Source organism: Crocuta crocuta, unplaced genomic scaffold (assembly GCF_008692635.1).
Source record: "Crocuta crocuta isolate KB4526 unplaced genomic scaffold, BGI_CrCroc_1.0 scaffold13, whole genome shotgun sequence".
Lineage (NCBI taxonomy): Eukaryota > Metazoa > Chordata > Mammalia > Carnivora > Hyaenidae > Crocuta > Crocuta crocuta.
The window spans coordinates 4794626-4809059 of NW_027530007.1; the positions used below are offsets into that span (position 1 = coordinate 4794626).

Consider the following 14434-nt stretch of genomic DNA (forward strand, 5'->3'; position numbering starts at 1 on the left):
AACCCTCAAGTTACACACAGATTCAAAATTTCTACTTCTAATACGTTTTGCCATTATCCAGAGCCTACCTATTAAGAATCAAAACTACTTCCCTAAGAAATGAGTGCTACTTAAAAAAAAAAAAAAAATCATACAAATATACATTATTATACTTGGAGATGTAAGTAACTAGAGGATCCAAACAATTCTAGAAAACAAAAGGATGAGAAGTCACTAAACAGCTTACAAGATCTTGACGAAGTCTATTTGAAATTATTCTTTGAGACAAAACTGTAGAGAGAGAGAACGGGCTCCAAAATCAAGCTACAAGGTTCAACTCCCAAGTCTACCACTCTTGGGCACGTTATTTAACATCTCTGTGGCTCAAATCTCCTCATCGATACCATAAAGATAGTCACATAACCTGCCTCACAGGACGAATTCAAGGAGTAAATGTGATTCTTCACATCAAGGACCCACGAGTGCCTCACAAAGGATAGATGCTCGGTCAATGCTGCCACCATAATTACTGCCGCCGCCATAATTACTGCCGCCACCACCACCATCACCCCTCCTCTGTCACCTGCAAGGACCTGAGCAAAGGGTGTGTGAGGCTGAGAAGCACAATCCAAAACTGATCTGTTTTTAGACACAAGCTTTATTTGCAATTGCAAGTAACGTTCAGGAAGGGCAGGAGATGTTACCTATTCCATTGCGGTAAGAAAGGTTAAAGGAGCTTAGCTGGGCCCTAAGACCTCCTATCTTCTGGTAGTCTTCCTTTTTAATGGCTTTCAGCTTCACAAATCTTTCCATATGAACCCACAAGCCGAATCCTATGTTAACTCTTTTTAATCCAAAAGTAAACTACAGAATGGATTTGCCAAGTACACTAATGTGTTTAAGAGGTATGGGTCTTTGATTAAAAGCCAGATGACACACAACAGAATGAACCTTCCTCCGAATTAGTAAACAATATACAAGGAATTAAGCTCAGACAGAGACAGGCCCTAGCAAGTGCGCTATCTTGACCAAATTAGTTAGCCACTTTTTACCAATATACCCTCAACAGTAAAAGGAAATACTGCCTATCTTATAATGTTGTTATAAGGCTTAGAAATAATTACACACAGTGCCCAGCCACCAGCATGGAACCCGGGCTCGATAAACGGCAACATCTGAATGAACACAACCTCACTCCCTCTCACGACAAATGTGCAGAAGTTGGGTTTTCTCAAATGATCACAAATATTGCAACAGGGGTGTGAGTAAAGGAATTTCTCCAAAGTACGGAGGAGTCCCAGCGTGCGCAGGACGTGCACTGCACCCAGCAGAGCGGGCACGGGCGACGGGGACACCTCCCACAGGCAACTCCGGCCACCAGGCTGCCATGCAAACATGGGGAGAGCAGAGACCTGGAAAAGGAGGATCGGCCGTGCTCCCCGCCGCTCTCCCTTCCTCCCACCTCTCCCAGTGGGGGCGCCTCGTTCCAAGCAAGGGGGATCTCAAGTAGTTTTTGGACAACACTGCTCCTAAATACAAGACGACTTCTTCACCGGGGCCTCCGGCAGAACACTGCAACCTAATCCAACCCCAGAGGGAAGCAGGCCCTGGCTAAGGGCAGGAGGACTACACTCCACGAGCAATTCAAGAGGCCCTACGAGCAAGTCTGACTACGCGCGCCTCTGCCCTACACAGGGCCTGACGCCCCAATGAGAGTCAAGTGCACACAGCACGCCTCGGTGGGGTTCGGTGTCAGTGTGCGGGCCGGCAGGCTGAAGAACGCGGGGAAGTGCCAGGCCCCGGCTGGATCAAAGGAGGAGGCACTTTAACAGAAGTACTGACTGTTTTGTTCCAATCAGCCAAGCCAGTGAAAAAGAAAAAGAAAAAAAAAAAAAAAAAAAAAAAAAAAAAAAAAAGCCAGGTTACCATCGGCACATAACACTGCAGAGTGAAGGACTCCTGAGTCCAGCTGTCACTCCAAGATTCCCGTTTTTCCTAAAGCCAAAAATAAACAAGAAAGAAAGCCGATGTCCTCTGCATTGAAATGAAATATGGGCCAGCCTTTAAAGTCCGTTCTCTCGTAAGAGTGTTTGTCAGGGTGGGACTGGCAAAGACCTGAGAGAACAGGTCGGGAGGGAAGAGGGTGCGCGCCTCGACCCCCGCAGGCTGAGCCACCCCTGCTGCCTCCAGCCAGCCCTACGAACACGCTGTGTTCACGGGCGTTTTTGGCAGCAGAGACAGCGTCCACGAACCAGCCGCGTGTCTCAGAGACCCCAGGCGTCTGTTTCACCAGAGAGGGGACAGCGGTCTCCCCCCTGGACGCAGACTCTCACGACACTGTGGTCTCCGAGAAGCCATGTGGGCCGGGGTCCCAGGAGAAAGTACAGAAGAGCTCCGTGTCTTCTTTTTAATCTCATCCTCCATAAAAATTCTTTGTCAGGTGTTTTATAATGGATCTGCAGTAAGGGTCAAGTGGAAGGTGTCAACCCTTGGAGGTGGACAGACGTGAAAGGCGAAGGCCTGTGCACCGATCCAGGCCACCAAGTGAGCTTCGGCTACTGGGACTCCAGCTTCAGAAGACCCTTAAGACCACAAATCTGAATTAAGCACTGGCTGGTTTTGAATACGGTTTCAACTCATAATTAAAAATAAATTGCCAATTTCATGTAAAACATAATATTGAAAAAAATACATACCGATTACATGTTTTTGTTTCATTTAGAAAATAAACTGGAGCTAATGTATAATAGTACGGTAGCAGATCCATGTTGCAGGCAAAACTAAGAAACATACTGAGGTTTTAAATAATTCATGACCTAGTTATGACCTACTGAACGGTTCCCAAATCATACTATTTTGTTTAGAGAGAAATGATCTATGATTAAGACTAATTTTCAGCATATTTACTTTGTTTTCACGTTTACAAAAGTTAATCAATGACTGACTAAAACAACAGGCCTCTCAACTAGTTAATGTCTGTCAAGGTGAAAGCATTCTGTCTAAGGGGGAAATGTAATTTATGCAAATAATCAAAATATACATACCTCAAAAGAAAGTTAAATCAGTTGAGACAAGGTAACAAAGGTATGAGGGTCTAGTGTGTATTTAAATCTGAAAACTGGAGTAAGTAGAGAGATCTCACCCACAGAACCTCTTAAAACTCAGAACAAAAGCACTTGAGGTCAAGAAGTTAGAGCAAAATAATCTTGCAAAAATAAGCGTAAACAGGCAGCACTGTCTTCTTATGTCTCTTAACAAAACTGAGAGCCCAGTGCAGAGGGAGTTGTATTTAACTTGACTTGGAAGTGAATATTGAACCAGCAACACAAACTGAGTTAGATCAACGCTGGAAAGCCAGTAATCACAGCCATCTGAATTAAAGGAATAGAATTCCCAGACTGACGGACACATACCCATTTCTCATCCAGCCACACTAAATGGGTACCACCCTAAATTGAAACACTCAGATTTCAAAACAAGAAAGATGACAAAGGGGTCCATCCCTAATATCAAGACCCCCCCCAGATGAAAATTTACCAAAAAAAAAAAAAAAAAAAAAAAAAAAAAAAAAAAAAAAAAAAAAAGAAAAGCAAAACGAAAAAAGAAACAGTCACCCTCCAGGAAGATCCTCTCATTCTCCTTTACCAAATCTTCTAATCAGATGCCGAGTACACAATCTACCGTACAGCCTCTGTTCTTAATAAAGACTCCTATCGTTAAGGTAAACCCACTAGTTCTCCATGCAAACCCTTCATCACAGAGGACTGGGGGCTGTTTTGCTGCTAAGAAACCTGCCCTTCCCAAACGTACAGCCACGTCCCACTGTCAAGACACCGCATGTTCTGTGGACACCGGGGCTGTACCTTTATTAATTCACGACAACGTTAAGAACTAGCGTTTAACTGAGATGCAGGCCGAGTTAGCCACCAAACGCAAGCCGCCAAAATGCAAGAACACACAAACACAGTAGCTCATGCTACCTCAGTAAGTCAGCGTGCACATTTTATATTTGTCAACACAAGCCAAGCAGATTAGAGAAACATGTTCCAGAAACATGCTGGTTTCTGTTAAACCCAGATTAAATACTCTTCTCGTTTACAACTTCCTAGTTCAGTATTTTGATCTTAAAGCTAATAAAAAGTAGTACTGTGCAAAATGACCTAACAATTTTGCCCTTAAAATAATTATACCCCTAAAAATAGAAATTTATCTACCTCATTAGTGTTCCAACGGTGCCTCTCTTTGGGTAAACTTGAACATTTCGGCAGACATTCAAGCAGCTTTTTCGGTAAAAAGATTTTTACATGACTACTATTGCTGTTCCCATGATCATCTATAAAGAAGAAAACAATAGATTCAGAGAAAATAATAGAGATAATCTCCTTTTAAGTATACTGGCAAGGTCAGAAACGGCAGCTTAGTTTGGTCACTGTGAGACCAAGAGCACCGCCCCTCCTGGTTAACATCGCTCATTTACACACTGATCAGATAGGTGGCAGCAGGAATCTGGTCAAGAGGCTCTAAAATAAGATGGAGCCTTTGCTCCGTGACAAGCGAATGAACAGGGAATATCCCAGCAGCTGCCCGTAACCAGAACATTACTTTTAAAGGTTCTCCCACCAGGTTTCCATGAAGTACAGCCAAATTGCAAAAAGGACTTAACCTCACAAAAACCCTGAAAACTTCTAATGACCAGTTGAAAAAGTTTTCAGTTTTTTAGGGAAGAGGAATTAGAATCAAATATGACTATTTTATTCATAAACTAATACTGCTGCATCCCCTAGAATACAAATGAGACTTATCCTTTCAAAAGCAAATTACAAATCTTATCAATATAAAGAATCTTAAGCTACAGTTGGCTAAATACAGAGGCTGGTCCTTCTGGCCTAAATCTAAAAACATATCATTTTAATTAACTTGATTTACATATACATATCTATTTCATTAATGTCTTTCATCAAAATGTAACTTTTCAGAATCAGTGAGAAAAAAGTTCATTACTTTCAGACAAGATGATGTGTCTGACTATCTGATAATCAGTCTCCCGGATACTTTATAGAAGAGACCATTTCATTCACTCATTCATACATAGATCATTTCTTGTTTCATCCCCATAACAAAGTCTCTTCGCCTGGCTCAAAATTTCTTGCCCGTTTTGGCACATTTAGGTCAAAGTTTCAAATTACCCGGTCCAGCTTTTTGTTTTGGTTTGGTTTGGTTTTTATTAATGCAAAATGGAAGCCCCAATATCCAGAGTGCAATGCATAACCAGGTACTAGGAGCAATACATTAAAATACTAAAGACTGAATTTGCTCCAGAAAGTCATGGTTAAAATAACTTATTCTGATATGAAAAGGTATAAACTGAACTCCAAATCAAGAGTCCAGAATTCTGACCCAGTTCTGCTACTTTCTAATTGTGTGACCTTGGGTAAGTTACTTAATATCATCGTTTTTCTAAATCAAGGAGAATTAAGTAAACTCCAGTTCTCCTCCAGGCATAAATCCTTGTGAAATTTACTGTCATTCAATAAATTTAAATGCCTTACAATTAAAGAACCTTAGATAGGCATATAGGAATTTGTTAAAAATATTAAAAGTGAAATACAACAGTATATTTTTCCAGTCATTTCCTGTCATTTTATTTAGCATAGCCTATTTTTTGAACATGTGAAAAACATAAAAGAATAAAAAACTCTACAGTCACAATAAAATCCTCTCCAAACATTTGTCATCTGATTAACACATTTCTTCTCAAGGAAAAGATCTCAACAGAAAAATACTGGGCACAGAAAAAATTTGAAAAAATTTACGGCATCATATGGAAATATTTTAAAGGAGGAACTTAAGAGAATTTTAGCGTACTAAATCTTTCTTGGTCCATGAACTACACAACCAATTGAATTATAAGGCCCAAACCTCTATTTCTATAAGCAGTATAAAAACTTGAAAAACTTGAAAACTGACTGCTTTTAAGAATCCAAAATTTTAATGGCAAAATAAAATTAAACTCTTAAAAAAATCTTGCTATGAAATCCGAAAATGAAGGTTCGACTAAGATAATGTTCATAGAAAGTTCTGGATTAATTACGCACTATAAACTGGTGTGATGCTATGCGCTCACGCGTGCTCCCTGCACTTCATCCTCCCGAGGGAGGCACCATGGGCCATAAAACTTTAAAGCGCAGAATACCAAATCACAGGAGCCTTCGCCTCCCTTCTCTCTTCCTCTAAAGTGGTTTCATTCTCATTTTCTAAAAAAATCTCCCATGATGTGTACAATTCTGAAAGCAGAAGGGAAATTCTAAAATCTATTCTCAATTCAAATAGTCCCCCATTTACCGGATGCCTTTTCTGGAAACAGCGCTACACTCGGTGCTCGATCAGCTGGCTCACTGTGAACTGTACAGGACTAGTCATATCTCTGAGCAAACTATTATTTAAAGGAGAATTCTGGACAATAACGAGCATCGTATTAAACCCCAGCTTCTAGTTTTATGTTTGTGATCACGCCTGATGTTAATTATCTACTCTTTTAAGCCTCCTTGAGGGACCCAGCTGTCCTGTGAGTATAAAACATGCTTGTGTGTGTGTGCACCCCTACCTGTGTGTACCTATGTGTACATACACATGTGTACGTATACACGTGTATGTGTGCATGCACATGGGGTGAGAGAAAAGAGATACTCTTCTCAACAGCACAACTAACTGCCACAGAAAACGCTTCTGTCTTCCACTCTGATACCAAATCAGGCAGCGGTGAATCGGCCCAAAGGCTTTTAAAGAGGAAAAGGAGAATGGCTGTGTAAGCACTGTCTCCATCACGATTCCAAATATAGCATTTTATGGGGATGTGCAGCCATGGGTTCAAAAGGAAGAGGAGTATGACAGGCCAATGGGTTCCCCTTAATCAGTTTTTAAACTGTGCTATTTCCAGAATTTTAGGTTCATGCTGAATATAAATTGGATGTTTTTTAGAAACATAACAATGGGTAAATTTTCCCACTGTGCATTATGAAGATGGCAATTTTAATACGGGTAAAGAATACTAGAACTCAAATAGGCAGAATCTTAAAACTCGTATTTCCAAATTTCAGTTTTCCCAGTTACGGTATGATAAAGAGTAACTGCTTTTACCCTGGAAAAGAACTGCTCACGTGGCTATACAGTACAACTGTGTTTTTTAATTAAAAGCTGTTTTTTAATGTTTTGGGAAGGACTATAAATGATACAATAATTAGATAAATACATGTGCCAGTTTTTAAATCTCCATCTCAGTACTAAGATTGTAACAGGATCTTGAGTTAACAGTAAAAGTAAGGTATATACTGGTTTCAGCTCCATCTCAGCATTTAATCCAAATCGTTAAACTTTGACACTGCAAAATGGAAGTGTCAACCAAATAGAGTAAAACATTTCATTATCATTATCTGGCAAAATATGCGTGTATGATATATGACTTTGCAAAATAATTTTCTAACCTACTTCACAATAAAAATAACTAGTGAAGCTCTTGAAACTGACAGATGATGTGCCTGGCTGACAGCTATAATTCTAGAGAATGAACCATCTTTTCCAGACAACCTTCAAATATTTTCCAAACAATAATTTTAGAGGCACAGTATAATTTAACTAAAACTCTCTAAAATGTGCAAAAATGCTCATTCGCTTAATTAGGCAAAAAGCAGACTTCTTGTTTTCATGTTTTATTTCTAAACGCTGAAAGTCACATTACCAAATCCTTTATTTAAATCCAAAGATATCTATTTGGACTCTCTCTTTGGAACACACTATTGACTTCTGTAAGGGAAATTATATTAACTCCAACCTGGAAATGGTAACATCCATTTTATTTTGATTCGTAATTAATAAAAATTAAATAATTTTGGTGAATAATTATGAACACTGTGATTCAATCAAGTTGATCACAATTAATCTCTCAACCTCTAGGCCAAACTGTTCAAAATAAGTTGGTATAACAATATATCCAGTTGCTAAATCTTATCGGGAATATATTTGATCAACAACTTGGGATGGTGAAATTAAAAGGAAGCTCTACAATTTTTCTGTTCCGCTCTAATTATTATGTGCTTAGATTTAATTAGTAGGATAGGAACTGACTCTGGAAAACATAAGCACATATTGTTATATTCAAGTCAGCACAGTGCTCACAGCACCAAATACCACCATTACTAACCTAAGACCTTCAAATTGCTACACATCCAAAATAAATATTAATTAAGCACCAATGTGCTTAATTACGTGCCAAGCATCGGTATGGTATCTCTCTAAAAGAAATTCTCCAAAGTGAATTGAACTCAGTTGTAATTATCCAAAAGACTTTTTTAAAGTTGAAAAAATAAGGGGTTTTTATGTTTGTTTGTTTGTTTGTTTGTTTAAAGAAAACGTAACTAGTTTTGCTATTTAACAACCCCAGTCCTCTTCTTCAAGTGTGTGATCATCACATCTTACCCTTTCTTTTTTAGGTGGCCCATATTTACCCTCTCCCTGTCAATCATACTACCAAAATCTCTGGTCCAGGTTTAGGTCAACTCCTAACTTGGGTTCAAATAAACTTCTCACTATTCATTTGCATTTACATTTTCAAATTAAAAATATGCGAGCGGAGGCCGATAAAGTGGGAGCACGAGAGGTTTGCAAGCAACTGCTTCAGTTTGGGTTTGAGGGCGTTCTCTCCTGCTCCATTCCATCCCACTTCAATTTGAGCTACATGTGATCAAGTAAACTTGTCTTCTACTATTTAGTCAGAAGTAAACATGCATGGGACTCTACGTCAGGCATCCAGGAAGAATTTTACATTGCGTTCTCTCATTTAATTTTCACAAATGCCCACCAGGGCATAATTACTCCCATTTTCCAGATGAAGAACCCAAGGTTCAGATTAGCTTGCCCAGGAGCTGCAGTAGTAAGTGACTCAATGTGGCTTTTCCCCCAGTAGCATGCGGCTCCTACTCGGAGTCACAGGAACTGGACGCTAGGATTCTACGACTGTTGTGTTAGTATCTAACACTTGCAGAGGGCTTTGATTTCCCATGTGATTAAACCCTTTGCCTTTTTGAAACCCCACAGAAGCTTCGTGAAGGGAGTATTGTTTTGCTGTCCCCAGAAGGATTAAGTAACTCATCTAAGATCACACAGCAAGTTAAAGGCAGAACCCAGGTCTCCCGAGGCCTGGTCACAGGCTATTCCCACTGCACTACCAGGATGGAATTACTCTCACTGCCAAGCCCACCCCTTCCTGTAAGTCAAAAGCTTTTCGAATCCTACCTTCTAGAGGTGGCACGGTGTTGAGAACACAGTAGGTGCTAGTTCCGCAGAATACACTTTGGGAAACGCTCTAAGGAAACAGAAAATAAAATGTAAAACTAATCTTTGAAAAAGATATATACTGGCTCTTCTGTGATATTCCTGCCAAAGATGCAAAACCTGAATCTAATCATGAGGAAACATCAGACAAATCCAAATTGAGGAACATTCCACAAAATGACTGGCCTGTAATCTTCCAGAGTGTGAAGGTCAGGAGAGTCAGAAAGTACTGAGAACTGTTCTGTATTCAAGGGGTCTGAGGAGACAATGCAGTATGGCCCAGGGTGCGGACTGGACCTTTCTCTACAAAGGTCAGTGCAGGGTCACCGGGCCCTGCTGCGGGAGTATCTGAGGATCAGAGGGTAGAACTGTCCCAGTGCTGATTTCCTGATTTTGCTCACTACATAGTGGTTACAGAGGAGAATGCGCTCATTTGCAGAAAATACATAAGCAAGTATCTGAGGATGATGAAACACATCAGCAACTTATTCTCACACAGTTCAGGGGGAAAAGAGCTCTTTGCACTACACCTGCAATTTTTCTGTAGGCTTAAGAGTGTTCCAAAATTTAAAATATACGTGTGTAAAAAAAGATACAGGCTGGTAAACACATACTATGTGTATAACTTTTTCTAATAGGGACCACATGTGCTGTCCAAACAGGACACGTTTGCTAAGAAGAACCAGCGCCGTATTCGTTTTGCAGTTACAATGCAAACCATCTCCCAACAGTGAGCCCGACCCCCAACTCATCTGGAAGGCCCTAACGAGCGCCAACTAACAGTGCGGCAGGTGCAGTGAGTCAGGAGGAAGTTGGAAGCCCAGGTCTCTGATCTCAGGCTGCTTCATGTAGATAAAATTAAAGTTTTCATGAAAAAAAAAAAAACTACACAACAGTAACTTTTTAAAAAGGAAAAAATGTCTGTGAGTCTTGCCAGTCAATTATTTCGGTCCTAAAAATATCCTTCTTCAGATGCAGTATTAAAAAAGTTTTTAGATTATTCATCCTGCATTATAAACCACATACTTATATACTTAGAAAACCAAGGACAGTTTGTAAGTTCAACAACCACCCTTAACATTTTAAATTTAAAATGTGAAAAGCTCAGTTCCCTCACTTGCCAGCTAACCTTGGGAAAGTAAACTAACGTCTGTATGACCTCATCAAAAAGGGCATTGACGGAGCCTCTCCTCTCTCACAGGGCTGCCCAGGAGACTCCCACGGGGTGATGCATACAAAAGTACTTTAAATTCAAAACTACATGGGGCGCCTGGGTGGCTCAGTCAGTTGAGCATCCGACTTCGGCTCAGGCCATGATCTCACGGTTTGTGGGTTCAAGCCCCGCGTCGGGCTCTGTGCTGACTGCCAGCTCAGAGCCTGGAGCCTGTTTCAGATTCTGTATCTCCCTCTCTCTCTGACCCTCCCCTGCTCACACTGTCTGTCTGTCTGTCTATCTATCTCTATCTCTCTCTCTCAGAAATAAATAAATAATAAATAAATTCAAAACTACAACACAAATATGAAGTGCTACTGTTTCTGTGCTTACTAAGAATAATCTTTAACAATGTTAACACTTTCTAAGAACTAACTGTTGCCTAAATTTCTAGGGCCAAAGAGAGTGTTGAAATCTGATTAAACTTGACCTCTGTGAATTTTCAACTTCCCTCTCCTTATATCAATGATCAAACGCTTCATCAGAGATGAGGTCTTTCTCCAAGTGTGACTGCTAGCAACCAGAATAACCATCAGCTCCTTAACCTACTGTTTCTAGAAAATTCTTGTTCCAGAACTTTTACCATCCCTCTGTCTGAGTTAATCAACAATGGTGTTGACTAATTAGCAACGTAGGGATTCTCCCTATACACTACGGACTAAGCTCAGAATTCACGCATCCTTTGCAAAAATCAACATCCATATCTTCCCGTGACTGTGAGTGTGGGTGTGGGTGTGGGCATTATCAGGAGGGGCTGATTAAAAACCAGCAGCAGTCTGACTTCGAGTAACATCTGCAAGAACCGCCAGCCACAACCTTCTAACCACATAACGCAACCTCTCATCTTAATGTCATTTTGGAATGGAAACTTGAAACTTTTATGTTTAAAAGAATGTCTTACATTCAGAGCTTAACATTTTCTGGCTTCCTATTACCAAAAACAGATAGTATAAGTTCACCACTTAACAAGACATCTTAAAAGCAGTCTGAATGTCAAAAAATTTAAAAATTACTAACGTACAGTGGGACACACTAATGAATGGCTTCATAAAAAAGGACTTTTACACGCATGCACCTAACTTCAGAGTTCAATAGGTAAATGAGCAGTAAAATATACCAAGTAACAAATCAGAAAAAATTAAACACTAAAAAAAGAAAAAGTAACAGAAATACCAGAACAGTCAACCATGAGTTCTCTTCGGCACTGGCATAACGAAGTCTTAATAGTTAACCAGAAAAGAAACTCCCTCACAAACACTGAGAGTGAAATCCGGTCACTCTATCCTTGAAAAACACCAGGTGCTCAAGGGAAAGGAGCTAAAACACAAGAAAACTTCCATGAGAAATGGCTACCTTACACTGAAGACCCACAGGCCAGAGTCCGGCTAGGCCCTTTCATTCCACGGACCCTTACAAGCATTTCTAAAGCCTGTTCACAGCACAACGCCAGAGGTGGCTCTGGGAGGAAGGAGTACCCGGGCTGAGGGTCTGCATCCCAATCCCAGGAACTGCTAAGGTCTGAAGCAAACAGCTGGCCTCTCTGTCCCCAGGACAAAGCTCTAAGTGCGAAAAACACAAGTTCAAGGGCAGACAGATCTGGGTCCAAGTCCGCCCTCAGCTGCACGTCTCCATGCTGTCCTCCTGGCTGACTCTTCAGCTCAACCGTCCTTCGGGAGCCTTCCAATGACAAAGTTAGGCAGCCCTGCCAGTGCCATCCCAGCAGCCCGCGTTTCCCTCTTTATAACTCCTTCTATTTGTTCTACAATTATTAAAGGGGCGCCTAACGTGTGCCAGACACTGTGCTAGGAGTTGGTACCTAGCAGTGAACCAGACAGACAAAGGGCCTACCCTCATGGGGTACCTGCCCGTGGGGGAAGTGGACAGGGAGGGTTAGCGGGGTAATGTCATGGATATAAAGTGGGTGGTGCGCTACTGTGAGAAATCGGGCAGGGAAAACACCATTTCTGAACGTATATCCATGCCTGACGTAAAAGGCCTCCTTGACAGAAGCCATCAAGAAAGCTGGCTTCTCTAAACAACCAGATGAGCGGCTCTCTGCCCGTCTGCGTGTCCACAGTCCAGGGAGATGTGCTGAATGCTGAGACCCAGGCTGCAGCCCTGACCAGGTTAAGTCAGCGCATGCAGGGCTGGGACCCAGGCATCGGTATTTTCTGAAGGTTCCCAAATGATCCATCCCAAGACGTATACAAGGACAGGAACCACTAAGATAAACCAGCTATGTGACTCTGGGCAACTCCCTACTTTCATTAGTTTCCTCAGAAGCAAAATGGAGGGTTGACCTTCAACAGAGCATCTCCAGCTTTAATGTGCACGCGGGTCACCTGAGGGCCTTGTTAAATGCAGCTCTGACTCACAGGTCTGAGTGTGGCCCAACACCGTGCCTCTAAGAGGCCCCTGGGCAATGTCCATGCCATGATTCGGGGCCACAGCCTGAGTATCAGGAAGCAGATGGTCTAAAAGATCAGGAATTCACTTGAAAGATCCTTCCAGTCCTAACAATCCTCCAGAATTCTATGAATTCCCAACAGACTAAAAAAGCATGTCTGTCTGTTACCACAAACTATAATAAAAAACGATTCCAGTAAATCCAAGCAAGATAATTAAAAGAAACTACAGGGATGGTTACTCAATTAATATAGTGTCCAGCGTCTCCAGAAGCACCCAAGAGGGGGGAGACAGAAGCTCTATAAAATATACTCCCTGACTTCAGAAAGTACTCTAAAGTTGCAGATGATACTAAAAAAAAAATGTAATGAAAAACTAATACATGATTTATTAAAGGCTAAAATGAGCAGATGGTGGCAGTACAGAAACTCAGTAACTCTCTGTGTACCAAGCACAAGGTCTTTGGAGGCAGGGGCTCCCCTGAGAGAACGTAGGTCAGGGCGCGACCCAGACTTTCTGGAGGCCGGAATAATAAACAACATGCTATATGATAAAAAGTGATTACAGGCTTCTGAACAGAGAGGCTGCATGATGGAAACTGTATTTACACTTCTTTGAAATAAGGACTCAGAATATTTAAGTCTCCATAGAGTCCCTTCAAAACCAACTGAGGCCCCACGCAAATCATTAAATCAAAGGAGAGAGGCCACACTGAACGCAATAAACCACTTGCATCAATTAGAAACGATACATTAAAAAGCTCTGGCCACATATTTTAGCATGACTTAAATCGATTCTGGAAACCAACTGGTCACTTCACATGACATGACATACAAATAATGGAAATTAAAGCGGACTTCCGAAGTTCTCAGCACCTTTGCTCAACTCACCAGTGCTGCCTAGCGTGCCAGGCGTTACGCCTAGATCAGTTTAGGGAGGCTACTCAGAGCAAACTGTATCATGGCTCAAAGACTATAAATATTTACTTCTTGCTGGTGTAAAGTCCAAAACGGGTGTTCCTGATGAGGAGAGGACTCCCCTAGCAGCAGCGGCTCTGGCACCCAGGCTCCTTCCATCCTGTGGCAGGCGCCCTCCGAGGTCACTGGGCTCTTCTGCCTCAGCCAGCAGGGAGGGCAAGGGCCCGGATAACCATGCCTGGAGGCTTTTACGGGCCAGGCCTGAAGTGGCTTACTTCCCTGCTCTCGTCCCATTGGCTAGAATCTGGCCACAAAGCCACGCCTAATTGCAAGAGAGGCTGGGAAATGTGGTCTGGCTCCCTGCCCAGGAAGAGGAGATGGATTTCTTGATGAGCTACCAGTCTCTTGAACAATACCATTTGTGTTCGCCTTTTTTTTTTTTTTTTTAATTACAGAAGAATCACTCCTTTCAGAAATGTCTTCTGTTAACCTACAACTCCACCTTCAATCCCTAAGGCTATCCAGCATCTAAAACCAATCTAGTAGCTTTTCTTCTCTGATAAATATTTTTCTAACATACTCAAAATAAGAC

The 14434-nt window shown here is 41.5% G+C and overlaps 1 protein-coding gene across 1 annotated transcript in view; it reads right to left on the reverse strand.

Annotated features, from left to right (window-relative positions):
* CAMTA1 (calmodulin binding transcription activator 1) overlaps positions 1-14088 on the reverse strand; it is an 821930-nt gene extending 807842 nt beyond the window's left edge. Inside the window, exons 1-3 of the mRNA XM_077763975.1 lie at positions 13912-14088; positions 9268-9337; positions 4194-4312 (exon numbers count right to left, since the gene is read on the reverse strand). Coding sequence (XP_077620101.1) covers positions 4194-4312; positions 9268-9337; positions 13912-14001 — 279 coding nt within the window. The 5' untranslated portion in view covers positions 14002-14088. The remainder of the gene's footprint in view (positions 1-4193; positions 4313-9267; positions 9338-13911) is intronic.
* Between the last annotated feature and the right edge of the window lie 346 nt (positions 14089-14434).